This window comes from Phallusia mammillata, chromosome 6 (genome assembly GCF_965637545.1).
Source record: "Phallusia mammillata chromosome 6, kaPhaMamm4.hap1.1, whole genome shotgun sequence".
Classification (NCBI taxonomy): Eukaryota; Metazoa; Chordata; class Ascidiacea; order Phlebobranchia; family Ascidiidae; genus Phallusia; species Phallusia mammillata.
In genome coordinates, this window is record NC_137257.1 from 16,901,449 (window position 1) to 16,929,310 (window position 27,862).

Genomic DNA, 27,862 nt, shown 5'->3' on the forward strand with positions numbered 1-27,862 from the left:
TAACAGAAAGCTCAGGTAAACCAGCGCCTGAATATTCATCTAGTTCGGATCAAACTCAAGTTATGTATGATTTGCAGTTTTTGTTAACAAAACTATGGTTGCCTTACTACATCCAAAACTTCGTCTAATCTAGAGAAAATCGCTCTATGATTTTCTACAAAAGTTGAACAACAAATCATTTTGATGTGACATGCTGTCCTATTATTGTATTTTTTGCTTCAAATTGAAGGATATTGTTGTAGCTGCCGTACCTGTTCCCCATACTTTGCACACATGCAGAAAAAAAGAAGTTGCAATCTGGATTTACTGTATGTAAACTTTTGGCCCTCAATTACACTTTTAAACACACATTACAATACTTGTTTTTGAGGATTCCAATAAAGCGAATACATATTTCTAAACAAACAGTTTTTTTATTTTATGATCTTTTAAAAAATGCTTTGGAATCCATCATTAGTATTAACTTGCCAACTTTGCCTATTAAATTTGAGTTAAACCTAAACTTACTTTAGTTGTTGGACATTAGTTTTTGCTTGGTCAGTGGTTGTTTGGGTGATGGGCCCAGAAACAAGCACATTGTCCTCAACAGATGGCGCCAAAGAGCTTGGTAGATAAAACTGAATGTAGTCAGTAAGGTCTTTATCATCAATGAGTATTGGTAACTCGGTAACATAGGTGATTTTGATAATGACTTGGCACGAGGGTGGGAGGTTCCCAACACTTACTGTGAACACTTCCTAAAATTATAAATGGTTACGTAAGCATGAAGCAAATATTTCATATGTAAATTACAGACAGTGAGCAACGTCTGCAGCATACTTGCAAATGCCCATGTTGTCAATTTTAATGTTATTTGACAGTTTGGTTTTTATTGCAACAACTCACAGGTTTTTCTTCATCCATCAAATAAGCTCCATGTCCCTGAGAAACAGCTTCCTTATATTCTTGGTGAGCTACTTCTTTTTCCTTTACCTATAAATAAGTTAAAAAGGTAGAGAATGAATAAAATTACAATGGTTAAGATTTGAAAAACAAAAAAGTTTTTTTTAAAGTTGGATTTATTTGTCTTTTTAATATAGATCCTATGCAAATCTAAATAAGTCGAACAAAAAACAAATAATAGTAATAAATGCGTTCATTTATCACAATATTGCAGGGGCTCCAAATGCATAAATTTATTATTTTTTTATTTTTTTGAATACTGCATTATAAAATCCAATATAAAGTATCTGACATGTAAAAAATGTTTGGTTAATTTTACTGCCTTCTGTAACATTTGTAGAAAATGATTAAAAATACTTCTTACTTTTCCTATAATATGTTTGTTATTGATAAATGCTTCAAATCCACAAACAGCTGCCGAACCATCAAGTGGAAAAACATATTTTGCTTCAAGTTCAGACTTTGACTTGTTCAAATAAACTTGAAAAATAGTCACCTAAAACATCACACAACTACAGTCACATTAACACATACATAACATGAAATTTTTTGAAAATATTTTGTTGCAAATGTTCACAAGTTGTGTTATTATAACTTCACCAAACCCAAACAATATTTTGCTTATATTGTTAGAATTCTGTTGACTTTAGTACAGACCATTGTGATTTATACTGTGATTTATACTATTTCGCATTTAAATTTTGGATTTAAATTTCCATTTTTTTACAGAAGTCCAATTTCAACTGGTGAATTTGTTTGACAAATATGTTGAAAATGTTTAAATTTCATAGAAAACAAAAGTTTTAAAATCAAATCCGTTCATTTACTACCATTTTTGTTTTGGTTAAGTTGTTGAATCCTAATTTGTGTTTGAAAAATTAAACAGACTTTTGAGATAAACTTAGATTTGAGGGTAATCAAACTTGAAATGAATATTTGGTTTAGCCACACTTCCGTGGACCAAACAAGAATGTTAGATAGTAAAACAAGAAAAAAAAATTCAAAATCATATTTCCATTACACGGTAGAGGTATTGTTTAGTTACTTCAAAATTTAGTCATTTAGTGGCATCAAAGAAATATTGACCCTAGTTTATAACCTGTACTGATACTATTTTTGGCTGCAACACAAAACTGCAACAAGACTTTTGCGATTTTTCCACCAATGTAAAGGACACTGTTGGTCATATTTCACCTCGGCAACCATATCCAGTATTTTTCCCCTAATGTGAAGTCTTTCTAATGCAGCTGTTTCCTCACAACCATTGTTGGAAAGAATCAAGACTGGTTTGTTGTGGTTTGCTGCATCCGCCTTTCTTTCAAAATCTTCCAAAGCAACCTTACCCAAAACATGTTCTATATTAAAAAATTATGCCCAAATTCGCTAGTAGCAGTACCAAGATTTTTTGTTTCATATTTTAAAATAAAATAAAATGGCTAAAAAAATTATGTTTTATAAATGAAAAAAACAAAATATGTACTGAAATACTGCTAAAAAAATACTGCCCTTATAGCAAGCATATTTTAGTACATTATCCTGAATTTTTGTGAACATCCTAATAAATTACACCAAAATACCAACTCTTTTACTGAGCAAAATCTACTTATTTCAACACACCTTTTTCGGTTGTTTACAATCCTGCTTAAACAAAGCGGCAACATTTTGTCTTTTTGGATGTTTTAATTTTGGATTTTCCAAAATTTGAGGTTGGATTTTCTGGGGGGCTTTATCACCTTCCAACTGAAACTCAACCAAATACCTGAAATGTGCAGGTGACAGAAAAAAAACCTTTTCATTTCTATACTTATGAATGAAATTTAATTTTATAAAAACATTAAGTCATTCATCCTTAAGATAAATATATTTCACTAGGTAATCATAGTGTTCATTTTTATAAGGGGTGCACAACCTTTTCGGTATGACAGCTGCATTGCAGATACTTTTTTCAGCAATAGACGCCAAGTGTCTTGTTGTTTTTGTTTATAAAATACTGTTTATAAAACAAGGAAAAATAGGTTTATCTCATATACATATACTATCTAATGTTGCCTAAAAAGCCAAAAATAATTTCTAACTTGATGCACAGATTAAGCTGAACAGTCTAACGATCAGTCTTTAGTGTTTATCTATATTGTGACACATGATTTGGTGCCTTTTTTGCATTGTTCGCACACAATAGGCATACCATAAGTCACACACATATCCCTACTAGGCTGATAATACTCTTTTTAGTCCCACAAAATCTGTTTGGAGCAGCTTTGAAATCTCAATGTATAATATGTAGAGTACTACTTTATAACGACTGCCAGTACTATGTTGTAGCATACATGCTCGGAACCGCAACTGGTCCATGCTGCCATAAACTGGTCCGCATGCACAGGTTGTGCACCCCTGATTTATACCAAGCAACAAGCTGGGAAATTTTAGTTTTAATTTTAAATTTTACTTTCATACGAAAGAAACCAAAACTTTAAATGTTGAAAAACTGCTAAATTGTTTAGCATTTTACCTTAATCTTTGTTGCTGTTTGTTGAACACAACAAATTCATTTCCATCGAATGCTGAGGAAGATTTAATGTGATTTCCAACCCCACATACACTGTCATATCCATTAGGTGGTTTCGCCAAATCAGTTTGAGGTTGCAAATACTCACAGCATTTTCCCAAACTTACTTCATTGACCAAGAGCAATCTTGTACCAGTCACTGGACTTGGTCTGGAGAAAGCAATGCTTGTCCTGAGAAAAAGCATAATAGATAACTGATCCGACATTCATGTTACATAAAATGTATACAATAGTTATGTGTGAATTTTTAAGAAAATCTAAATTTTATTTTAGAATATTTACCAAAATATTTTTGTTAAACTGTTAAATGTTTTTTTCCTTTGGCTAGCATATTTTGCAGACTTGAACTAAAAAATGCCTCACCAAAGTCAACTTAAAAAGTTTATCACATAGAAATTTGCTGATCTTATAAACACTCAGTTCTGTAAGTTTCACAATCAGCCATATAACCAGGGTTGCCATCGACACGGAGCCGAAAATAAGGACAACCGAAAAATTAAGTTTTCATTCTAAACAAAACAAATGTTTTCGAATAAATCTTCGCATTTAAACGAGTCATGTCATATCACATGCCAATTTTTTTGCCAGAAACAATCTGTTCCAGCAACTCCTTGTTCGTAGAAAATACTAAGTGCACTTCATGACAGCCCAGGTTCACTTTTACTTGTAGCAGCGATTTTACTTGTAATTGTTGAAAATAAGACAAAATAAGGACGTAAGTCAAAAAGAAGGACATTTCTTAGAAATAAGGACAATACATTTTTCTAAGACATTGCCCTTCAAAATAAGGACAAATCTTAGAAATAAGGACGGCATGGCAACCCTGCTTATAACAGTACATTAACCAAATGCTGTACAGACAAAACAAGAGTCATAGTGTCTGCAAAATATTAGATGTTTTTTCAGCTTACATACTGCAGAAGTTAGTTTCATGTGCCAAAAATGAATTCACTTGCATTAACAACACAAGGTTCATTCGATAACATCGATTAAAAAATAAATTTTTTGGGCTGATTTAGCCAATAACTATTCTGCCAGTTGAATATCAGGGTTCAGGCTGCCCTTTTTTTCTCTAAAAACTGTTTAAACATATTTGGTGTATCACTTATTTTAACCTAATGCATGAAATGCACTTTAATATTGACCTATTTTTGTCACAACCAGCAACTGCTACCACACACATTTATGTTCAAGATTTTGTTGCCACTTACAGGAAATTATCAGCAAAATAAATTCCGCTTCCCAGTTTTCCATAATCACTTCGCTCACCCCCGTGTTCATCCACAAACACTAGAGGGAGCAAAAGACCCCGAGACAAAATCCCAAGAAAGTTCTAGAAAAGTTATAATTACTCAAAAATCACTAAATAGTTCTGCTTTTCAACACATGAAAAAGACTTTCAGTCAAAATTTTATATTATTCATGAAAATATCTGTATTGTTAAGTGAATAAATTCAGATCAGTTGGGGAACAAAATTACCAACCTCTGGCTTTGAAGTATGAAATAGTAGTTTTTTGTTTTCCATTGAGTGAGTGAAGTCAGTGAATTCTGCATCTCGATACAGTCGAAAAACATTTAATATTTTTAATCCAGCAATAGAACTGAAAAATTGAAAGAGCATGTATATATTTTCTATAGAATACATAATCTATACACACCATTTGCTTAAAGTATCGTTTATTAAGCTTAAATCATGTCTAGGATATGAAACCCTCGCCAAAATGTGTGTGCTAACCTAATAAAACCACATATCATTGCTGCACAATAACTGCTGATTTATAATTACAAACGCGACCGCCTATAACGTTTGTTCATACATGAAGCAGAAACCTTTTGGTTGCATTAAACTGCCACAATTGTAAATCGTTGAATCACTCACTTGGAATTTCTGCTATGTTTACTTGCCCAGATTAGATAACAAAAAAGTCCGCAACAAACACATTTAGCACAAAGACAGTACCAAATCAACTAAATCTCTTCATCATAACACTTACCTGTTAGTGCTGTTTTGGATGAGTTCATTTACAGTTTTGTATTCTGTGCTGTCAGGTTGAAGGCAGGTTATTGAACATCTGAGATATTTGTAGAGATTGGAAGAAAACTTCTGATTCTCAGCATTACTGTTTGTTCCTTTCTTAAGTATATCCAACTCATTAAACATGAGGTTGTCTTTCAACAACTACAAGAAAAAACAAGTTTCTGTGTTTCAACTGACATAGGTTTGTTAATCATAATATGCCAGGCCTATTAAAGGTATCATACCAAATCAGCCAGTTATGAAGCATTCCCATTTGGTAAGTTATAGGCTAAAAAAACGTAGCCTGCAGTGGGATTCAAACCTATGACAGAAGACTTTCTGGGACTCGCAGGCTCAGTGGTAAACCCTTTAAAGTCAAATCAGAAGCACCGTTGCCTGCCTTGTATGCTGCACATGTCAGCTTCGTGGCAGGGGATCATCAGATTGACCAGTACATGGGTCTGTACAGATTGAATTAAACTCTAGTTTGTTTGTTTTCTTTACCTGCAATAGATCTACTTTTTGTGAAAGAGTTTTTTTGCTTGAGATTGGCTCTTGATTTTCTGTTGCTCCAACGGTGGCATAAAATTGAGCTGATAAATCTGATGTGTCTTCATTTTTGTCCAAACATTCCCCCAGTTTCATTAAAATCACAGTTCCCTTTGTTACCTAACAATGTTAAAATACATATTTTTACAAAAGTTGTAAGGTTGACATTGATGTTGAACAAGTTTACAATGAGGTATTTAAAATAATGTCAAAAGGTGAAAAGACAAATTGATTACATTATTAGATTACTAAATACACATAACAAAAATGAATTTTTGTTGAGCTAACAGAGAAATGTCTATAATTTTGGGCGACAGTAATACATCTTATTTTACCAAGGCTAACATATAAATATCAGTTGGTTTTCTTTTTGAGATTTTTAAACTATTTACTTTTTCAGCTGTAAGATTTTTGATATCAATTCCTTTAGTTTCTTGTATCAAGGAATACATCATTGCTTGAATAAGTGATGAAACTTTTGGGTTGGGATCTCCAGTCATTGCTCCCATATCATCAAAAATCTGCATTATAAATATGTTTTATTTTCAAAGCAATTTTTTTCTGCCATTCCTGGTGACAACACATAATACAGTTAGCCTCAGGTAATTCGGACTCTTTTGAACCAAAAAATGGGTCCCCACACATGCAAAGTTGTAGATAATACATTTCAAGAGATAACCATGTGAAAGTTTAGTGTTGTAAGGTAAAACGCAGTGATCGGCACTGGGCTTAAATAATAATACTATGTAGAGTACAAACTATATAAATTTAGATTCACCCCAGGTATTGTTTGAAGCATGTCCTATTTAACGTTCTTTTTCAAAGAAACGAAGGAGTAAGAAGTGGCATAATGGGGTAAAACAAAAAATGAATAGCAAATTCTACAAGCTGTCCAATTTTCATTTAATTTGAACATTGTGAAAAGGGTTACACATTTTAGAGATTAGTTGGTTAAGTTGTGGTGCTACAGGGCAAAACATAACATTTGAGGACTTAGTATGTTTAATAAACTTTGCAAATTTCATATAATTAGGAAGTTTTTTAAAAGTTCATTTATTTTAGGGGGCTAGTTAAGTAAATGTTGGGGCTACAAGGTAAAACACATCAATTGAAACCAACAAATAGCATAGTCCACATACTACCCAAATTTTATCCAATCCCAATACTGATTAAAAATTTGACCCATTTCAGGGGGCAAGTAGGGTAACTAATGGGGTCTGACACACAAACTAAAAAAATATGAAACCTCAATGACTCAATCAATAGTACTGCAAAATTTCAGCCCAATCCGCCAATGTTTAAAATTTCGACCACTAGAGGTGTTTTGAGCAACAACCGTTAATGTTTCTTACGTCATATAGCTGTTAACAACCCCCTAACTGCCATGGAGAAAAAATAATAGAAAATAACCCATTTTAGGGGGCTAGCGGGATAAATACTGGGGTTATCAACAAAAACGAAGTGGGATGCACATCTACATAACTATATCTACCATCTGTGTAAATTTCAGTCAAATCCATCAAACATTTGATGGAAAAACAAGTCGGACAAACTTTGGGGAGAAGAAAAATGAAAGAAAAAAAACGAAAAAAAACAAAAACAATTTGAGTAAAATCAATATGGGGACATGAAGGGGACACATAATAATTTGTACCTTAAGTTTTGTCCGAGTTAGGTGAAGATTAGGATTAATCGAATCCGGTTTAGCCGAGGTTTGCTGTAAGTCTTATTTTATACAAGTGTACAAAAACATTTTTAACAAAGTTTAAATGCTAAAAACAACCTTAAACAAATTTGATTTGAATACAAATTGATATACCTGTCTTAATTTATTAGATCCAAATTCAGGGTTTGTAAGCCTTGGCAAAACAACTGTTTGTTTCATTTTCATGTTTTCCTGTTCTTCCACAAAGTGCTGCATTACAAGCAGTGCATCCTGACAGCTGAAAAATACAAGCAGATTTGATCAACAAGACGTAACTAATTTTAACTCTACTAAAATGTTAAGATGAACATTTATTCATCACTGGGATCAACCCTGAAGTGTTCATGCAGACAAGCAATCAGGACACACTCATATATCAATCATAGTATGCCAGGCCCACTGAAGACATTATACCTAATCAGCTGGTCACCAAGCATTCCCATACAGCGTAAGCCAGAAATATCTAGTCTGCAGTGGTATTTGAACCCATGACAGGAGTTTTTCAGGGGCTCGCACTCTACCAACTGAGCTACACAGCCTCAGTGCTGTGCCCGTTAAAAGTTGGCACTGTTGCCTGCCTCTTATGCTGTATATGTCAGCTTAGTATTAGGGGATTGCCAGATGGACCAGTAATCACTTAATCTGAACATAAATCATAGCACATTTATGTATCAATCATAGTATACAAGGCCAAATAAATGTGTAATACCGAATCAGTTGGTCACAAAACATTCTGATATGATTAGTGATGGGACGATGCCAGGTTTTGAAGCGAGTACCGATACCGAGTACGAGTACCACATGTATATACCTCCGATACCGTGTACGAGTACTTAAGTGTAGTGTTGTACTTAGTTGTATATCGCTGGCTAATTTATCTGCCATGGTCAGGGTACAGGCGTGTACACACACATGCAGAAAAATGTAATCTCCAAGTGATAGCGAAAAATATATACGTAAACTGGCGGAACTTTTTTCCGATTTTGTGCTGTCCGAAGCAAATATTGGCCAAAAGTTGCCGGTATTCTTATGATATAAATCAGCCTTCGGTACTAGCATGTTGGTATCAAAAACTGAGACAAAATATTTCTGAGTACGAGTATCGATACCACTGAAATCGTTCGATACCATCGATACCGAGTACCGAGTACCGGGTACTCGTCCCATCACTAGATATGATGTTACCAAAATGGTAACGAAATACATATTAATCAAGTCGTTTAAACTTTATGCGTACCTGGTAAAGTGGTACTCATTTGAATGAAATTCATGCACTGATTTGTCCTCTCTGATGCAACCACTTTGTTGCAGTATTCTGAAGTTACTCTTAGTTCGTTCATTTTCATTGATGCCATCATCATGCAATGGTAAATGAAGTTCCAAAATGCTTAGTTTTATGTCATCTTCATTATGACTCTGTCAATACAAATTCATAGTCAAATGGTAAGACCGAATTGAAGGTAAAAAATACAGTGCAAGAAAGGTACATAGTCATTTAAAGTCTTATTGTTTATGAACAGTTTGCTGACTAATGCAAGTTGGGTCTGCATAATTGTAATAAAGTTATTGATAAAATTTCTGTGTTATATATGATTTAAAATGATTTATTCAGTTCTGTGTTTCAAAGGAAGGCGTCTTTTCAAATGGTCCCAATTTTTACTTGTACCTTTTTCAGGTTAAAAAAGTTTTTTGTCAATCTTTATTTAAATGTTTAATAAATATATACCGACTTAACTTTATTAAATTAATATCAATTAGAATAGCAACCACACAAATTCTTTAGCTATTAATACTAAAAAGATAGGCAAGCTTCAAAAAAATACAAAAAAATCTGTTTCTAATTTTATTTCTTCAAAATGTAATCAATGCCAAATGCTTAGAGATTGGTTTTGTCTAGACAGCAGAGGTGTAACAATGCTAAAAATAATGAATTGCTTGGGAAAAAAGCAGGCTTAAAATAGGTATAAACTCCTACCGTATGGAGAGCAACAAAATTGTGAACAATAATATATTTACCACAAAAATGGCAAACTTTCCGATTTCAAAATCATCCAGGTATTGTGGACAGCTTTTTGACAAACTGTTAAACTTAGTTGGAATCAGCTTCATAACATCAACTGTTTCCTTTTGTTTTCCTGGTGACTTGGGACCACCCACACAATTCCAACTTGCAACTAGGCAAATGAGGTAAGGACATTCGTAACATGCCAAAACAGTTTTTAGAGGCTAAACAAAATATTAAGGTTCCAAAAAAGCAATAGTCAGATTTAAGCTGCATTATAAACATGGAAAACTACTGATTTAAAAGAAACATATTTATACCTTGAATTTTGCCCTTGGAAAAATTTTGGTTTTTGGTTTCACCAGCCACTTTGTATTCATCAGTGTCAAGTATTTCATTGTTGCTTAAGCAATCTTCAATGTATGACCTTGTTACAACAGGAACTTTTAGTTGTTCAGCTTTCCTGGTCTTGTATGTGTCGACTTTGGAACCTTTTTCACTTGAAACCAGCACAAAATCACTCTGTAGTAATAAAAATATAAGCAATGATAGCATCAGAAAACCTTAAGTTTTTGTAATTTAAAACTAGAATGGTGGCTTTCTGATATACTTCCATTTTATATATTCCATACGATATTTACCAATTTATTATACACATCATTTGATCTACACATATGATTGTTTTTGTAAACAAAAACTAATGGGTCCGCACACGCGTGTTTGTGCGGATTTACGGTAAACAAATGTTGCGGTGATTTTTAAATTCTTAAGCACAAATTTTTAGAAAGCATTAACCCAACAATAAAAAAAATTGTTTGTATTTTTTTTCACTATTATTGTCGTATAATTACTAAAACATTAAAAAAGAACGAAACAAATACTTTCAATTTAATCTCTTGCTTTGACCCAGATATTGTCGTCCAAGGTCGGGTTTTAAACACAATTTTTTTTAGAAAGCTGTAACAGTTGTGTTACAGACACTTTAAATTAAAAAGCGATTTGCTGCAAGTGTATACATAACAAATTGTTTTTCATTTAACTTTGTTTCGCAAAACGAGTATACCATTGACCTGTAGTAACCTTTTAGGGTGCACACACCAAACGACTGTTTGACCTTTTGACACCGTTTTCAATAGCACGCCGTCCTTAGTGTTCAACAACACCGTTTGACCTAATTTATACATGCCTTGAGTATTTGATTAAAAAAAAACGCTACGTTATGACGAAAGAAAGTTCTGAACTGTGTTAGTAATACCTACTAATTGACCTTAAGTAACCCGTGGTCATGCAGCGGCAAACCTGACAACGAGCATTTAAAAAAACATTTATCTTGCAAAAAAGTCAAGTTTATTTTTTCATATTTAGTTGGATTAACAAAGTTTTGCTTGACATATGCGAAACCGAAGCACGCCTTTTAGGTTCAAATCACGTCATATGTGTGAAACCTTTGCCAAAACTGAAAATGTGAGTGATAACTTAATAAAACGACATAGCATTGCTGTGCAAAACAGCTGATTTCTAATCACCGAAATGACGTCTCGTAAAACGTCTGTCCGACGTCAAGCTGAGCCCTCCCGCTCTGCCCTATTATTCTTGGGACTTCTGCCTACAGTGTCTTTCTTGACCAAACGAGCGTTAGACACATTTACGTTTCGGGGGCCTGTGGGTGTACCGCTGGGTCATTCGGGGTCAAACTTCTGGAGGATCAAGTTCAGATTAATAACTAACATATGTCCAAATTTGAATCAATTTGAAGCACTCTTTCTTGACCAAACGAGCATTACAAACGAGCGTTTAAAAATTTTACGTTTTGGGGGTCTGTTTTGGGGATGGTAAACCGCTTGGCCGCTCGGGGTCAAATTTCACGGGGACCAAACTCGGATTAATAACTAACATCTGTCCAAATTTGAATCAATTTGAAGCACGCTTTCTTGACCAAACGAGCGTTTAAAAATTTCACTTTTTGGGGGTCTGTGGGTGAACCGCTGGGTCATTCGGAGTCAAATTTCACGGGGACCAAACTCGGATTAGTAACTAACATCTGTCCAAATTTGAAGCACGCTTTCTTGACCAAACGAGCGTTACAAACGAGCGTTTAAAAATTTTACGTTTTGGGGGTCTGTGGGTGAACCGCTGGGTCATTCGGGGTCAAATTTCACGGGGACCAAACTCGGATTAGTAACTAACATCTGTCCAAATTTGAAGCACGCTTTCTTGACCAAACGAGCGTTACAAACCAGCGTTAGACAGAAAAAAGAAAAAAAAAATACGGACAAAAACAATATGTGTCCCCTTCAGGGAAGGGGACCCATAATTCAAACCTATTTTGAAAAAATAGGGGGTAATCCTTGCTTAAACCAGGACTATACAAGTTGCATGATTGTCATGTTTGACTAGCAAATCATATTATTTAATTATTGCTTTATTGTTTAATTACAAATTTACTTTTTTAGTATTTTTTTAGTTTGTTGCTTTTGATTGGCAAATAAAAGCAGTCATTTATCTGATTCTAAAATATTTCTGGAAGGGCTCATGGGTTGAAATCCCACTGCAGTCTACTTTTCTAGCCCATACCTTATCACATAGGAATGCTTGGTGACTAACTGAATCGATACAACTCCTTCAATAGGGCTGGCATACTATGATTTGTTAATGTGTATGTTAACAAAATAAAGACAAAGTTGAATTTACAATATATATATACCTTCTTTGTAAGCATGTAAGAGACATAACCACCATTGGTTGTTATCTGATCTCTCAAGATTTTCTTTTTCTTAAAAGGTAATGATCCAAGGTCAAGTACAAACTGCAGGTCTTGGAATAGTCCTTTCCTTGATTTTGTCTTCACCATTTCTTTATTTGATCACTACCCTACATAAATTGAGTTTTAGCCATATATATGTGTACACCAACAAACAACAAAAAGAGCTAATGGGATGTAGTCATTGATTAACCAGTTCTGCCTCCTAAGATATTATTTACCAGTCCTGGCTCCTAAGATATTATTTACTACATACCTTCCTGGACTCGGGCTCAAACACAAACAAAACAGACTTACAGTAAACCTCGATTGAACCAGATTCGGTTAATCCAGATCTTCACCTAAAGTGGACAATTTTTTTATTCTGGACCTGTTTGGATCCAAAAAACTTGAGTTAGATGAAGTTTTTAACCGAAACTGGTTTAACCAAGGTGTACTGAAGATACAGTTGACAAGTGGACATGAAAAATATTTCCTTAAAGCTACAAATTTGGGACATAATATAAATTGAAATAAATGTAACAGAAACAGGTTACCAGGTTGTCTTTTACATAATTTATCACAACGTAATCAACTTATCATCAGTGTTGTACCAACAAAAATTTGACTTGTGCCAAGCTATGACATGCATTTGATGTGATTCAGTATATAATAGATTAAATGATACAAAACATATTTCCTTGCTTACCTTTTAGTGCTCATCTATTCAGAGCAATTATGGATGTAAACATGTTTGAACCCTTTAACTTACTACCTATAATCTGAAATGAAAGTTTGGTTTGTAAAAAACCGGCAGTGTTGGCAACACAACAAATGGCAGTGGTTTAAAAATGAATACAAATGTGGTCATGAACAATCAAAAATTGTGGGCACTGTTGTTGTTTACATGAATACAATGTGATACAGCATATATGTACAGCGTCTATCCAACAGATTGGAAAATGGCACCACATATCACAAGTTTTAATATGACAGTTAGCAGCAAATAGTGTAAATTTGTTGACATATTTTGCAACGGTTTAACATACAAAATGGTCACAAAGCAGGGTTATTTGAAGACATTAGAAAACATTGTTATTGGTAAATAACCACCTGTCACGACAATTGTCTGGCATTATTCTGGCACTGCCAAAAGCAGAGAAATAGGGCAATGGTCGCTACCCAACGCTGAAGCATGGATAACGTTATCACAGACATTACTCTTCCATCTATCTGATAATATGAAGTAATCCAACCTCCAGCCTACGTTCTTGGCTCTAGCATTTGCCATGTATGTCCAGAATGTGTATTTTCCAGTCAAATCAGGATATAGCTCACGATAAGAATCGAAAAACCCATCTTCCAACAGAGCTGTCATGCCATCCCGTTCTTCCTGTGTAAAGCCAGCATTACGTTTATTGCTCTTTGGATTTTTTAGATCAATTTCGAGGTGGGACACATTCAAATCACCACATAAAATCACTGGCTTAATTTCATCCAACTTTTTCAGATAACTTTGAAAATCCTTATTCCACTTCATTCTGTATTCAAGGCGCATCAGCTTGCGCTGCGAATTTGGGACATACGTTGTCACCAAGTAAAATTTCTCATATTCTGCTGTAATGGTGCGACCCTCTTGGTCATGCTCTTTGACTCCAATTCCAAAATCAACTTTTACTGGTTCAACTTTGGATAACAAACCAACACCACTGAAACCCTTAGTATTTTTTGCAACATTCCAAAAAATTTTGTAATCCTTCAAATCTTTTAGTTCCTGCGGGATTTCTTTTTCGGCACATTTTGTTTCTTGCAAACACACAATGTCAGCATTGTCTTTTGCAACCCAGTCAACTCCATTCTTTTTTGCCCATGCTCGAACCCCTGCAACATTCCAAGAAGAAATCTTCAAGTTAGACTTTCGACCATCAACTGAGCAAGTTTTAATTTCAGTGGCATCTCCACTACCATTTGCGGCACTTATTTCTGGTTCAACGTCTGGCTTTTTCTCTACGGTTTCAGTTTCTTTTTTAGGTTTCTTCTGCTTAGTGGTTTCTTCTTTGGGCTTCTTTGCTTTCTCTGTAATGGTTTCCGATTTTTTTGTGATCTTACGTTTTGGCATAGTTACCAACAATAGTTTACAGTAATAATGATGAAAGTGCTGAGTTCTAATGCAAAGTAAGTTTACCCCAAACATGCAACCTGTTAAAATAACAATTGTTATGAAGTGGAAAGCACATTTCTTAAAATTTCATAGCATCACATGTTACAGTTACGATTGTAAAAAGTAATTTCCTAATCACGCACTGCATAGCAATTAGAACAGGCCAGAAAAGCAAGTACACCACTAAACATAGCAACGTCTCTAACCTCATGTTTTACATATTGTATGCATTATTCGTTCATACCACTGTGATTTTGGGGACAATACTAATTTACGGAAAACGGAAATGACGGAAACGAAAGAAACGACATACTAATTTACGGAAATAGGAAAAGACGGAAATGACGGAAATAATTCAAATCTAATTTACGGAAATAGGAAATCTTTTCAAAATGACGGAAATCGACAGAGAACATTCTCTATGCATTTCTTATGACGGAAATCGACAGAGATCATTCTCTATGTATTTCTTATGACGGAAATCGACATAGATCATTCTCTATGTATTTCTTATGACGGAAATCGACACTCAACATTCTCTATGCATTTCTTATGACGGAAATCGACAGAGTACATTCTCTATCCATTTCTTATGACGGAAATCGACACTCAACATTCTCTATGCATTTCTTATGACGGAAATCGACAGAGAACATTCTCTATGCATTTCTTATGACGGAAATCGACAGAGATCATTCTCTATGCATTTCTTATGACGGAAATCGACACTCAACTTTTTTTGTGCATGAATAGTATGTTCCCGAAAATGCAACTTTTCCAGGCAAAGAAGATTTACGGAACCACCTTCGGTAAGTCACGCACAAAATTTGTTGCTCTTCGGTTTTGTTGCCGTCACAATCTTCAGCCTCACAAACAGACCATCGGTTTGACGTAGAGATATCGCCAATTACTTCATTGAAAGAACAATCTTGGATGGCAATTGTTGAAGAAAAATCATCTTGACTTCTCCAAAAATTGTTTTTTTTTTGCTTCATCCAACCTGACTCTGGGTTGTCGTTTGGTGGTTGTGGGTGGGTTTTTCAGTATAAGTTGTTTTATCCATTTTCTGGTATTTTCTGAAGTAATTTGGACAGGTATTGGCAGTTTAGTTATAATGCAGTAGCAGTTTATGATCACATGCATGCCACAATCGAATGAATTTGATTGCATTGGGACATCGGTGCATCGCAAGGAACGCCAATCATCAATTTCGGTTGTTTGATCCGCTACTGCATGCTTTGAAGATGTTGAATGTGGCCGCCAGATGATTTTTAACTTGGGACAATGAGGTTGGCAAAGAATCTAATAAAAATATTGCCCGCTGTTCGAAGTCTACCACAATCAGATACAAATGAATCCCAGTATTTGCAGCAAACATTAATCTGTCGCAATTTAATGCATCGTTATTGCACGCGAATGTTGCAATAATTTGATGCTCGTTTTTAATCGAGGAATTGATCAAAAAACTGTCACCAAATAGATAACCTTCTGTTTCAGAATGTATCGCCTTCACAGCTCTCTCAATAGTTAAGTCATCCAACCAATTTTGTTCATCTAAGCCAGTGGTTCTTAACCTTTTTGGTGTGGTTTCCCACTCAAGTAAATCAAGTTCGAATTTCCCTCTCTGTTATTCTCATAATGATGTTTTGTGTCCAACATTAACAAAATAAAATTTCTTTCATCGAAAGATTTTTGTGAAGCGATTTTGTCGGGACCTTAAAGGTACACTGCAATCTTATTTAGTTTGAATGGTGATTTGGTGAGAAAGTAAAATCGTGTGGAATTTAAAAAAATCTTATGTGCTTGCATTAGTCATATATTGCATCACAATCACCAGATCAAATGCATTTATTTGCGAACAATTTTCCCGCTAAAAACATTAAATTTCCCACCGGTTAAGAACCGCTGATCTAAGCATTCCCATGTATGCTTAGAGGAATTGTCTTGCGGAAGTTTGATTTCAACAATTGCCTGTTCCCACAGGTATGGCGTTGGTAGAGGGGCATGTTCCGTTTGTTGTAGACAATCGTCGCTGGTGTCAAGGTCCGAAAGAATAGAAGATACTCTTGATATATTAAATGTGTTGTCATACTCTTCAATGATATTTCTTTTCTTTTTTGGCGTTGATGTAGAAATAACCTTAGAACGGTCAATTGGATTTACCGCGTCGGGTGCGGGATTAACTGAGTAATCGTAATCCTTGAGTCGTGGTCGTTTTCTTCCGGATTTTTTTTCATTTCCTCTGTATTTCCGCATCATCATTGATAAAGAATAAGTTACCGTGTCGTTCATTTGCCCTTCAGGAATTTAAAAAGACATGTGGGCTGCCGTTATGTGAAAGCATCGCCCAGTGCTGGGGCATGAACAACGCGAAGGTAATGAAAATACCTTCACGCTGTTCACATTTCCGTTAAATGCGTTTATAACTGAGAATGAAGACGTTCCCGGCGAAAATCCAATCAACCCTTGATACATCGTTGTTATGGATGGCAAACCCAGCGAATCACGCGGCTGTGACAGATGGAGAAACCGTTTTTTAACTGATACTCTCCGAAACCTGCCTTTCCTCTTGTGAATTCGTACATGTAAAAGTCCTGCATTTGCTTAAAGACAAGCATCATAGCATCTATAGGCAGTTCTTTGTGTTCGGTGATAGATTTTATGACATTATTCATCGATTCACTGATGTTATTTGTAACTGTCCCTTCCTGGAAGGCAGAAAACCTGTCTGTAATGAACTTACAGGCATGATGCAAGAGATCGTTGTTGAGCTTTTTGTCGTAGTATTTTTTAAACACCTCGGTCCAGTTGCTAGAAAACGTGGCATGCAAAGCACGATAATCTTCTTCACTATTTGCATTAATCAAACGTTCCACGTCATCTTTTAAAACCTTTACATCGTCGCTTTTGCTGTTTTGTTTTCTGATCCAACGTTCCACGTCTTTCAGTATGTGATTTGTACAAAATATGTTGGTCAGTTTTGGAAAGCTTTTTTTAACATTTTGACAAGCCCTTTTCACGATCTGTTATGAATGGAATATTTCGGATTTTGTTTAAACCGATTGTTTGTGGTGCTTCATGAATTTCCGATCGTGAATGAGGGAAGCAATCGGAAATATTGTGTCACCTTCAAAGTGAACATTTCTGCCCACGAGGATCTAAACATGAAAATTTCCAAGACAGAACGTCGTATCATATGAAATCGATTGTTTTAGATCACAATGGTTGGTTGAAAGACTGAACAATTTTTTACGTAGTTGAAATGATTTCATCAGATGCCAAATGAACGGTTAGATTTGGGTAGAATGTAAAGTTTTTAACAAAATTGTCGGTTTGCACGCAGAGTTCTGCAGCAAACTCGTCGTTAGTTGTTTTTCGTTTTTGCGATTCGTTGTATTGTATATTTCGGCACTGTTTGCGGTCCCGAGGACGGTCAACAGGCATCATCAGAAATACATAGAGAATGATCTCTGTCGATTTCCGTCATAAGAAATGTATAAAGAATGTTGAGTGTCGATTTTCGTCATGAGAAACACATAGAGAATGATCTTTGTCGATTTCCGTCATAAGAAATGCATAGAGAATGATCTATGTCGATTTCCGTCATAGGAAACGCATAGAGAATGATCTCTGTCGATTTCCGTCATAAGAAATGCATAGAGAATGATCTCTGTCGATTTCCGTCATAAGAAATGCATAGAGAATGATCCCCGTCGATTTCCGTCATAAGAAATGCATAGAGAATGATCTATGTCGATTTCCGTCATAAGAAACACATAGAGAATGTTGAGTGTCGATTTCCGTCATAAGAAATGTATAGAGAATGATCCCTGTCGATTTCCGTCATAAGAAACACATAAAGAATGATCTCTGTCGATTTCCGTCATAAGAAATGCATAGAGAATGATCTCTGTCGATTTCCGTCATAAGAAATGCATAGAGAATGATCTATGTCGATTTCCGTCATAAGAAATGATCTATGTCGATTTCCGTCATAAGAAATACATAGAGAATGTTGAGTGTCGATTTCCGTCATAAGAAATAATCTCTGTCGATTTCCGTCATAAGAAATGCATAGAGAATGATCTCTGTCGATTTCCGTCATAAGAAATGCATAGAGAATGATCCCCGTCGATTTCCGTCATAAGAAATGCATAGAGAATGATCTATGTCGATTTCCGTCATAAGAAACACATAGAGAATGTTGAGTGTCGATTTCCGTCATAAGAAATGTATAGAGAATGATCCCTGTCGATTTCCGTCATAAGAAACACATAAAGAATGATCTCTGTCGATTTCCGTCATAAGAAATGCATAGAGAATGATCTCTGTCGATTTCCGTCATAAGAAATGCATAGAGAATGATCTATGTCGATTTCCGTCATAAGAAATGATCTATGTCGATTTCCGTCATAAGAAATACATAGAGAATGTTGAGTGTCGATTTCCGTCATAAGAAATAATCTCTGTCGATTTCCGTCATAAGAAATACATAGAGAATGTTGAGTGTCGATTTCCGTCATAAGAAATGCATAGAGAATGATCTATGTCGATTTCCGTCATAAGAAACGCATATAGTATGATGTATGTCGATTTCCGTCATAAGAAATGCATAGAGAATGTTAAGTGTCGATTTCCGTCATGAGAAATGTATAGAGAATGATCCTTGTCGTTTTCCGTCATAAGAAATACATAAAGAATGATCTCTGTCGATTTCCGTCATAAGAAATGCATAGAGAATGATCTCTGTCGATTTCCGTCATAAGAAATGCATAGAGAAAGTTCTCTGTGGATTTCCGTCATAAAAAATGATCTATGTCGATTTCCGTCATAAGAAATACATAGAGAATGTTGAGTGTCGATTTCCGTCATAAGAAATAATCTCTGTCGATTTCCGTCATAAGAAATACATAGAGAATGTTGAGTGTCGATTTCCGTCATAAGAAATGCATAGAGAATGATCTATGTCGATTTCCGTCATAAGAAACGCATATAGTATGATGTATGTCGATTTCCGTCATAAGAAATGCATAGAGAATGTTAAGTGTCGATTTCCGTCATGAGAAATGTATAGAGAATGATCCTTGTCGATTTCCGTCATAAGAAATACATAAAGAATGATCTCTGTCGATTTCCGTCATAAGAAATGCATAGAGAATGATCTCTGTCGATTTCCGTCATAAGAAATGCATAGAGAAAGTTCTCTGTGGATTTCCGTCATAAAAAATGATCTATGTCGATTTCCGTCATAAGAAATACATAGAGAATGTTGAGTGTCGATTTCCGTCATAAGAAATAATCTCTGTCGATTTCCGTCATAAGAAATACATAGAGAATGTTGAGTGTCGATTTCCGTCATAAGAAATGCATAGAGAATGATCTATGTCGATTTCCGTCATAAGAAACGCATATAGAATGATGTATGTCGATTTCCGTCATAAGAAATGCATAGAGAATGTTGAGTGTCGATTTCCGTCATGAGAAATGTATAGAGAATGATCCTTGTCGATTTCCGTCATAAGAAATACATAAAGAATGATCTCTGTCGATTTCCGTCATAAGAAATGCATAGAGAATGATCTATGTCGATTTCCGTCACAAGAAATGATCTCTGTCGATTTCCGTCATAAGAAATACATAGAGAATGTTGAGTGTCGATTTCCGTCATAAGAAATACATAGAGAATGATCTATGTCGATTTCCGTCATCAGAAATACATAGAGAATGATCTCTGTCGATTTCCGTCATAAGAAATGCATAGAGAATGTTCTCTGTCGATTTCCGTCATTTTGAAAAGATTTCCTATTTCCGTAAATTAGATTTGAATTATTTCCGTCATTTCCGTCTTTTCCTATTTCCGTAAATTAGTATGTCGTTTCTTTCGTTTCCGTCATTTCCGTTTTCCGTAAATTAGTATTGTCCTGATTTTGGTTTGCAAAACCTTGCACACATGTTGTTAAAAAGGTGGTAGCAATTTCCGTGCGTCACTTCCCGTAATATAACACCCACCTATAAGACACATAACACTTTGCTAGTCATAAGGCATTTTAGCTACATTTAGTAGTTTTGCAACTGATTTTGCTTAATTATAAAATGCCGCAGCAACTTGGCGCGTTAAGAAAGTGCTGAGTTTCACAAATATCACGTGCGCGGTGACGTCACAACAACAACAAAAACACAGCGAACGACATCACTTTCGTTTTCGTTTTTGGATTTCTTGTTCAACGGTAACTTTGCAAAATTAATCTGTCACAGTAAAACACTTCACAAAGTTAATGCACAACGCATGGATTGTTGCAAAAATTAATGCAACGGAAAGAGTTCAGAAATTTTGTGGCAACAAAGCAACGGAATGGGACATAGGCTAGAACAAATCGAATTTGCATCTCATCAAATCGAGTTTGCATTCCATTTTTTTCAATTTTTACAAGTTTGACAAGAAAATCATCTCGTCATTTTTGGGCGAAAAATCTATCTTCATACATGTTTTTTACTTGTAAACGTTTCAATTTTTGGTACACCGATTGGCCAAAAAATGTAGAAACACACTAGCAATGCAACTTATTTGTGATGGCAAAAATAGCAAAAGACTTGCACCGGTTAATCAGGTACGCCGGTGTTTTTAAGCTGGTAGGCTAGTAGTTTTTTGCTATACTTACTTCAAGTCAAATCATGATGTGCAACTTTACTGACCCAAATAATCAGCCTAAGTTTGGGGCAAAACTCACAATACACATCCAAACAGGGTTTAGGTCAGGGGCGGGCAACTTTTCCAGTCGGCGGGCCTGATATGGGAAAATGAAGTACTTGGCGGGCCGGATTCCTGAATTGATATATTAATCGCGTATTTATCCAGTGATTTAAAACGGATTTTTGACCACCTAAACCAGGGGTGGGGAACTTTTTTGTTTATAAAGGCTACCAAACGATTTATCGACACTCGTGTAGGCCGCATAGACTATTTCCCAGGCCAAGGACAGTGATGTTCAAACTTTTTGACTTACAGAATGGTCGTTTTGCTATTTCCTCGTAGTTTGTAGGACTTACGGTCCCAGCTAATTAAAATTCCTCACTACATTTTCATCTTCACTACATACATTCAGGATTTATTTAACCTAGAAATTGCTGAACCTGGAGTTTTTGGTAGTCCTAACTATAGAAATCGCTTTATGTACCACTATGGGACCACATGGGTCTTGTTTGAAAACCGCTGCCCTGGAACTTATCAAAAAATAATCTGCAATAAAGTCAAAAATACGTTTCTGTCTATTTTTTTAGCGCCTGGTGTAGTCGGTTATATCAACATCTTAAAAATGTATTTAGCCATCGAAGGCCGCACTTAGTGCCCTAAAAGGCCGCATGTGGCCTTTAGGCCGCAGGTTCCCCACCCCTGAACTAGGCTATAGGTGTGGAAACAAAGAAAACCGTTAAAGTAGGACACACACAAGGTTGGTGGTTATGTCGTAACAATGGACGTATGGTGCAATGGTAACAACGGCGGGAATTTTTTTTGCTATTGGGGAGCGTTACTGTGCGTTACAACTGTAATTTGACGTAGTAAGCAAGTAATGGGGGATTGCGGCAGACTGTGGCCGCGGGCCACATTATCATGTAAGACCGGAAACTGTCCGTGGGCCGCTCAAAATCCCGTCGCGGGCCGTATGTTGCCCACCCCTGGTTTAGGTGGTATGCAGCGATAGAAAAAGGTGGTACGCGATCAGTATAAGGTTCACTACTCTTGAGCAGTGCTTGTCCTTTTTTAAAATGGTGCACTTGGTAAACATTTACTCAAAAACTTGTAGACCCCAGTTAAAAATATTCACTCTACAAGAACAAGATTAGCATAATGGTAACCCATTATAATTTATTTCATGGCAAATAGCTCAGTGAAAACTGTAACTTGTAATTGACTTTGTATAAAACACTGTTATTAAACATCAAACAATCCAGTCAGTCGGTTCTGAAACATAAGCATGCCTATTGTAATACCTGGTGATAAGTATATTCCAGCTACTATTGTCCTGGTACACCTCATCAAAGCGGTACACCTTATAAAAAGTTTGGTACACCCTGGGGTGTATGATAGACCCGGTTGAAAACCACTGCTCTAGAGATTAGGGTTTTATTTTTAGAGAAACGAATACGTAAGCGAACAATAAAGCGAGAATGAAAGGGGGGTTACAAAAGGCAGCAAAGCTTTCTTACGAAAAGCGGAAGACACAGAATGAAGACGGAAGACATATCTACAAATACTGCATTCCCTGGCTAAGAAAGGGATCAAGCGGTCAAGCAAAGGCAAGTTTGCATAAAAGTGACAAGTTTTAAGTCGATTATTGCCGTATTCCGTAATAACTTTCCACTTTATATAGATGCCAGATACTCAAAGGTAATAGCTATAACTATTGTCAAGGTGCAAACCAAGAAGATAGACTAATGAGACGTAGTCAAATCGGCAAAAAAACTATGTCCGATTTCTTAAACTTTGCAGTGGCATAACGGAACATAGGATCTGCATATTAGGCTACAACATTAAAAGTACTAACTAACAGAAAGATCAGAAAAAGGTTTTTGTTACAAGTTAAGCAAGAATAACGACATGGATATGCAAAAGGCGACTAATAAAAAATAAGGCGTCAAGAATTGCACGGAAGCTGTCAAGAGGCTGGCTGTGACATCACAATTGCAGGCTAAACGCGTTAAGAACATTTCAGTGAGAATTGCAGAGTCAACGTGGCTTAATAGGCAAAATGTGACAGGAGATGTTTTAAAGGCTAAAGGTTAATTGACAAAAGTCTGGACCTGCCAGTTATGGGGACGATGCAAAACGGTTCAAAAACATACAATACTTTGTTGTGTTAATACTAATTTTATGCAAGTAACATGTTTGAATGGGAAAAAAATGACAAAATTATGCAGCTAGATTCGAGCATGAGTAACAGATTTCAATGTGCTCAAACGTTTACAATGAAAACGGACAAAAATACAGCGACAAAATGTTGAAGAAATAGGGATAAATGAAAAAAACAACGCGACAGAGAGCAAAAATATTCAGTCTGAAAAAATAAATTTGGATTCGCGAAAAGCGCAAAAACACATTAGTTTCTGACCACAATTGCACAAAAACTTGTGTCGTTTGCAAAAGTATTGCAAATTATTGAACTTAAATGCAAACATATTTATCCGACAAAGAAAAACGAGTGTCGAAAGTTTGTTGTCATTTTTGCGACTGCATCAAAAACTGTTTAGCAATAAAACTCACAAAAATCATAATTCGAGTTCCAACATGTGCAAAATACGTCATAGCGTTGACGTTACACAAACTTTACGTAGTTTTGAGGAAACAACCCAGTGCGTGAATTTAGAGTTCCTTTAAGCCAGCCTGGTTCGTCTGAAGTCTGAACATCTCTGATTAGTTGACCCGGTAGGAACGATAATTCACTATCGTGCTCGCCCTGGCAAGCGTACAGGGTCTTCGCGACGTTAGTGACTCTGACGTCATCGGGCGATGTGACGTCATCAGTGTCTGAGTCGGAATCGCTTGGCGAGTGAGTAGAGATGTGACCGAGGCTCTCGCGGGATGTTAGGACTGCGGAGGCACGAGGACGAACTTTTTCATGAAAGTTATCTTCGCTACGACTCTTTGAAGTGAGATGAGGATTGGATGTTCCCGGAGGAGTGGTGGAAGTTGCTCCATCACTATTGAGGTCCGGTTCTTCCACAAGGAAAGCGGAGGGAATGAATTCGGACTTGGGGCGTCGATTTACTCTTGGAGACCGGGTTACATCTTTTTGACTCTTCGAAGGCAAAACTGAATTGTTGGTTCTTCTTTTAGTTTTCTGAAAAAAATACAACGCCATGAATCAACGGGTTTAAAAAACGATGGTGACCACCCAATCATACGTAACCACTCATAGTATGTTTGAGTGCAACTCAACGCTCAACGCAATAACTCAATCATTTTTCACCCAGAAAAACTTTTAAAGGACTCTTCTGCAGCAGTACGACATTTTAATACAACCAACAGTTATAGTTTTACTGATTTAACAACAAGCATTCATTTTATAGGTCACGACAATATAGTCCTAAATGTTTTTAAAAAAAAATTGTCGCGTTTTCGCGCTTCGGAGCGATAGCCTTATTGTGCATGACGAAATTTTTGGAAAAGTATTTGATTTAAGTTAGTTGTAGTTATTTTTAATTACTGTTAAATGTTACCATAGTTAGTTCTTGCACTGTACAACATCGGGTAAAACTCACCGTTGGCGAATGCAGCATTTTCCGTGCGTACTTCACTGGAACGGTTGGAGAGTTTCCTTCTTTAACGGATGCCAAAAATTTCCTGCTTTTTTGGACAATGGAAGCAGAAACCGCCAGTGATTTGGGTTTGGGTGGTGGTGGTGACGTTGCTGTGTTGTTATTATTTAAATTTTGCGCTTTATTAACCTGTGCGTAAACCGGCTTGACCTCATTCTGTGGCTTTCGCGAAGAAAATCGCTTTTTGGCCGCAGGTGAACCCGCTGGTTTTCTCCGGTCGTCAGCTTGGTTACTATGGGTCAAACCGGCAGGGTCATTCGAGGGCGCAAGCGTTTCCGGAGAGGTTGGATTAGAGCGCAATTCAACTTTTGCGGAACCGTTCGGAGTCCAAATTTCTTTGGAAGCCCTTTCTGGTATAATAGGCGGTGTGGGGCGCTTCGGTACATTAACATAGGGGTTGTCTCCATCACCCTGGGGTATTGCCATGTGATCAAACCCCAGACTAAGATCGAGAGGCGATATATGAAGTTCATCATCGTCTGTTGAGCTTTCAGCAGTCCCACCAGCTTGAAGATCTGTGTGTACAAATATGGATTTAGATCAGTGAATTTTGAACTGTGTACCGCAGCACATTGATGCGCCATGCGCCCAGAGAGAGTTCCAAGTTGCCTTAAAATGTTCGCTATTCTAAAGCGCAGCCGTTCTCTCGTGTTTGTAGACTTGTTTCAATTTATAAAAAGAGTGCAGCGGGAAAAATCATTAGGTAATGCGCCGACTGCTTAAAATGTTTGGGAACCACTGATTTAGATGGAAAAGACCAAGGTACTCAAGGGATAAGACAACAATCAAATTCAAGAAGATATTTGAATTAAGTGTGTTTCGGAAAATCAAATATTTGTGTTTGTTTTATTGTGCAATACATGGTAGGCACACGTTTGCTTTGATAAATCACCAAAGTCGTGCGGTTTTACCAATTTTAACAAAGTAATTTCACTTGACATAGATCACGAATCACCATAACTTAGACACATGACTTACTTATACTCGGTTATAAATTTGTATCTTTCTTTTTTGAAGGATATGATTACTTCATGAAAGGGGTTTGAAACGATGTCTTACCTAATCTTTTTGATCTAGGACTTGGAGATCTCCCGTTTGAGCGGAAAGCTTGACCACGTCTGAAGTTTGGCTTTTCCGCTGTTGTGGGTGGAGATTTGTTATCTTTTTCCAGTATATTAGGCATACTTGTCAGTTCATAAACTGCTTTAGGTCTTGATTTCAATCTAAAACACAAAATATCACATAGACCCATTATTATATGTGTTAGCGGACTGGTGAACGTCCGTAAGGCATAAGAACAATGCATTATTTGTTCTATAGTATTTCGAAAAATTAGTTGGAATTGGAACAAAGATATAAACCAAGTTTGGATAAACCAAAATTAAACTTATTTTTACCATGACAGATAACTTGTAGTGATAGAAATACTGTACCTAAGCTTTTCCAAGCGACAGTAGGTTAAATTCCAACATTCAGTGCGTGTTAAACGAACAGACTTCTGTCTCTTTCCCACAGAAATGATCGATTTTTTGTACATTTTTTTGTAAATTGCATTTATGTCTACGGCAGCTATATGATGGCGCTATAAAGCAAGCATAAACCGCGATTGTGCTTATAAGCGTAATTATTCTTACAGGTCATATATGACATATATGAGTTTTTCGTGATCCCATGTAAATAAAGCAAGTTTTAGTGAAAAAAAGATGAAAAATTAGTTCGGTTTAGTTGTCAAACAACTCACCATGCAACAAAGGCCACCAGAGAGCATGCAGATTTTTTATTTATTTATGCAAACAAAAAAGGTGACAAAATACGTAAAACACGAAAACAAAGGCTAAAGCACATGCAAGGGTTTTAAAACAACATTGCAAAACAGTTTTTAAACAACATTGCACATCCAGCAACACCCTTTTATTCTGCATCATGCAGATACGAAAAAAGCAACAAGTCGATAGAAAAAAAATATTGCTAGCAAAGCAGCAACGACAAACTATTACTGCGACAAATTAAACATCTTTTGTAATGCAGTGAAAATGAAAACTGCATTATTGTCAGGATAACATGCACTAATAAAGCGATTCGCATGCAAAATAAAAGATGCAAACTGTAAGCCACCACCTACAAAAGATATCAAGCATGGACTACAATGAATTTTTCCCCAAAAAGATTTTGAGCGTTCTGCATGCATCACATCGTACAAAATATTCAAAACCATCTATTCTGGGCTATTCCCAAGAGAGAGTCTGTTGTTTTTTTGTACGAGCTAGGGAAATTTGTTTTCATGGACAAAAAATTTGGAACAAACATAATAGCCTAAAAAGAGTCTCTCAGCCTAAAAAGAGAGATTACTATCTACATTTTAAGGAGGCCACAGGTCCTACATGGTTACTTTAAGGGGGCCACGGTCCACGAAAGGTTGAGAACCGCTGGTTTAGATCATGTCAATGAAAAAATGCCAAAATTTCATGATAAAATGACAAAAAATATAGAGTACAATAAGGGTAACAAATTTAAATTTAAATTCGGTAATATGCCATTTTCAGTAAAATATCTTTACCCTCTAACCGTGGATTTACGCTAGGGAACATACAAGCAATAACATACAGGGACAAGACATCATATTCAGGCATCTGAAGAAGTGAAATGGATGGCATGCAGGTTGTCATGCGTAAAGGGTTTATACCTCTGTGATGGAAGTCTCGAAACGTTCCCCGACCTCACAATAGCACGTGGAGATTTTTGTTTGCCACTTTCTGATGTGAGAGCCTCGTCACCAAACACTATAGGATATTCTTCGATAAGAATCTCAACAATAATGTTGGAGAATTTAAGCTCCATAATCGATTGAACTGTTTCCTGTGAAAA

General features: G+C 36.1%; 3 protein-coding genes across 7 annotated transcripts in view; all 3 read right to left on the reverse strand.

Moving 5' to 3' along the window:
• Positions 1 to 13,295, reverse strand: part of LOC145233632 (uncharacterized) — a 30,238-nt gene extending 16,943 nt beyond the window's left edge. Inside the window, exons 1-17 of one of the 5 annotated variants that reach the window (XM_080098395.1) lie at positions 13,232 to 13,295; positions 12,487 to 12,653; positions 10,103 to 10,304; positions 9,797 to 9,954; positions 9,018 to 9,196; positions 7,895 to 8,018; positions 6,468 to 6,596; positions 6,031 to 6,195; positions 5,504 to 5,688; positions 4,993 to 5,110; positions 4,720 to 4,841; positions 3,452 to 3,679; positions 2,560 to 2,701; positions 2,137 to 2,280; positions 1,307 to 1,438; positions 886 to 972; positions 508 to 737 (exon numbers count right to left, since the gene is read on the reverse strand). In XM_080098395.1, the coding sequence (XP_079954521.1) occupies positions 508 to 737; positions 886 to 972; positions 1,307 to 1,438; positions 2,137 to 2,280; positions 2,560 to 2,701; positions 3,452 to 3,679; positions 4,720 to 4,841; positions 4,993 to 5,110; positions 5,504 to 5,688; positions 6,031 to 6,195; positions 6,468 to 6,596; positions 7,895 to 8,018; positions 9,018 to 9,196; positions 9,797 to 9,954; positions 10,103 to 10,304; positions 12,487 to 12,633 (2,492 nt within the window). In that variant the 5' untranslated portion in view covers positions 12,634 to 12,653; positions 13,232 to 13,295. Of the gene's footprint in view, positions 1 to 507; positions 738 to 885; positions 973 to 1,306; positions 1,439 to 2,136; positions 2,281 to 2,559; positions 2,702 to 3,451; positions 3,680 to 4,719; positions 4,842 to 4,992; positions 5,111 to 5,503; positions 5,689 to 6,030; positions 6,196 to 6,467; positions 6,597 to 7,894; positions 8,019 to 9,017; positions 9,197 to 9,796; positions 10,007 to 10,102; positions 10,305 to 12,486; positions 12,654 to 12,799; positions 12,925 to 13,231 lie in introns of those variants that run through there. The other 4 variants (XM_080098398.1, XM_080098397.1, XM_080098399.1 and 1 more) reach the window with 4 other exon arrangements.
• Positions 13,296 to 13,303: 8 nt separating this feature from the next.
• Positions 13,304 to 14,742, reverse strand: LOC145233634 (DNA repair nuclease APEX1-like). Its single transcript, XM_080098404.1, has one exon. The coding sequence runs from the start codon at positions 14,714 to 14,716 to the stop codon at positions 13,658 to 13,660; it is 1,059 nt and encodes a 352-aa protein (XP_079954530.1). The 5' UTR covers positions 14,717 to 14,742; the 3' UTR covers positions 13,304 to 13,657.
• An 8,047-nt stretch (positions 14,743 to 22,789) lies between these two features.
• Positions 22,790 to 27,862, reverse strand: part of LOC145232022 (rho GTPase-activating protein 26-like) — a 30,147-nt gene continuing 25,074 nt past the window's right edge. The window contains exons 13-16 of the mRNA XM_080096513.1: positions 27,681 to 27,853; positions 26,057 to 26,220; positions 24,941 to 25,512; positions 22,790 to 24,519 (exon numbers count right to left, since the gene is read on the reverse strand). Coding sequence (XP_079952639.1) covers positions 23,995 to 24,519; positions 24,941 to 25,512; positions 26,057 to 26,220; positions 27,681 to 27,853 — 1,434 coding nt within the window. The 3' untranslated portion in view covers positions 22,790 to 23,994. The remainder of the gene's footprint in view (positions 24,520 to 24,940; positions 25,513 to 26,056; positions 26,221 to 27,680; positions 27,854 to 27,862) is intronic.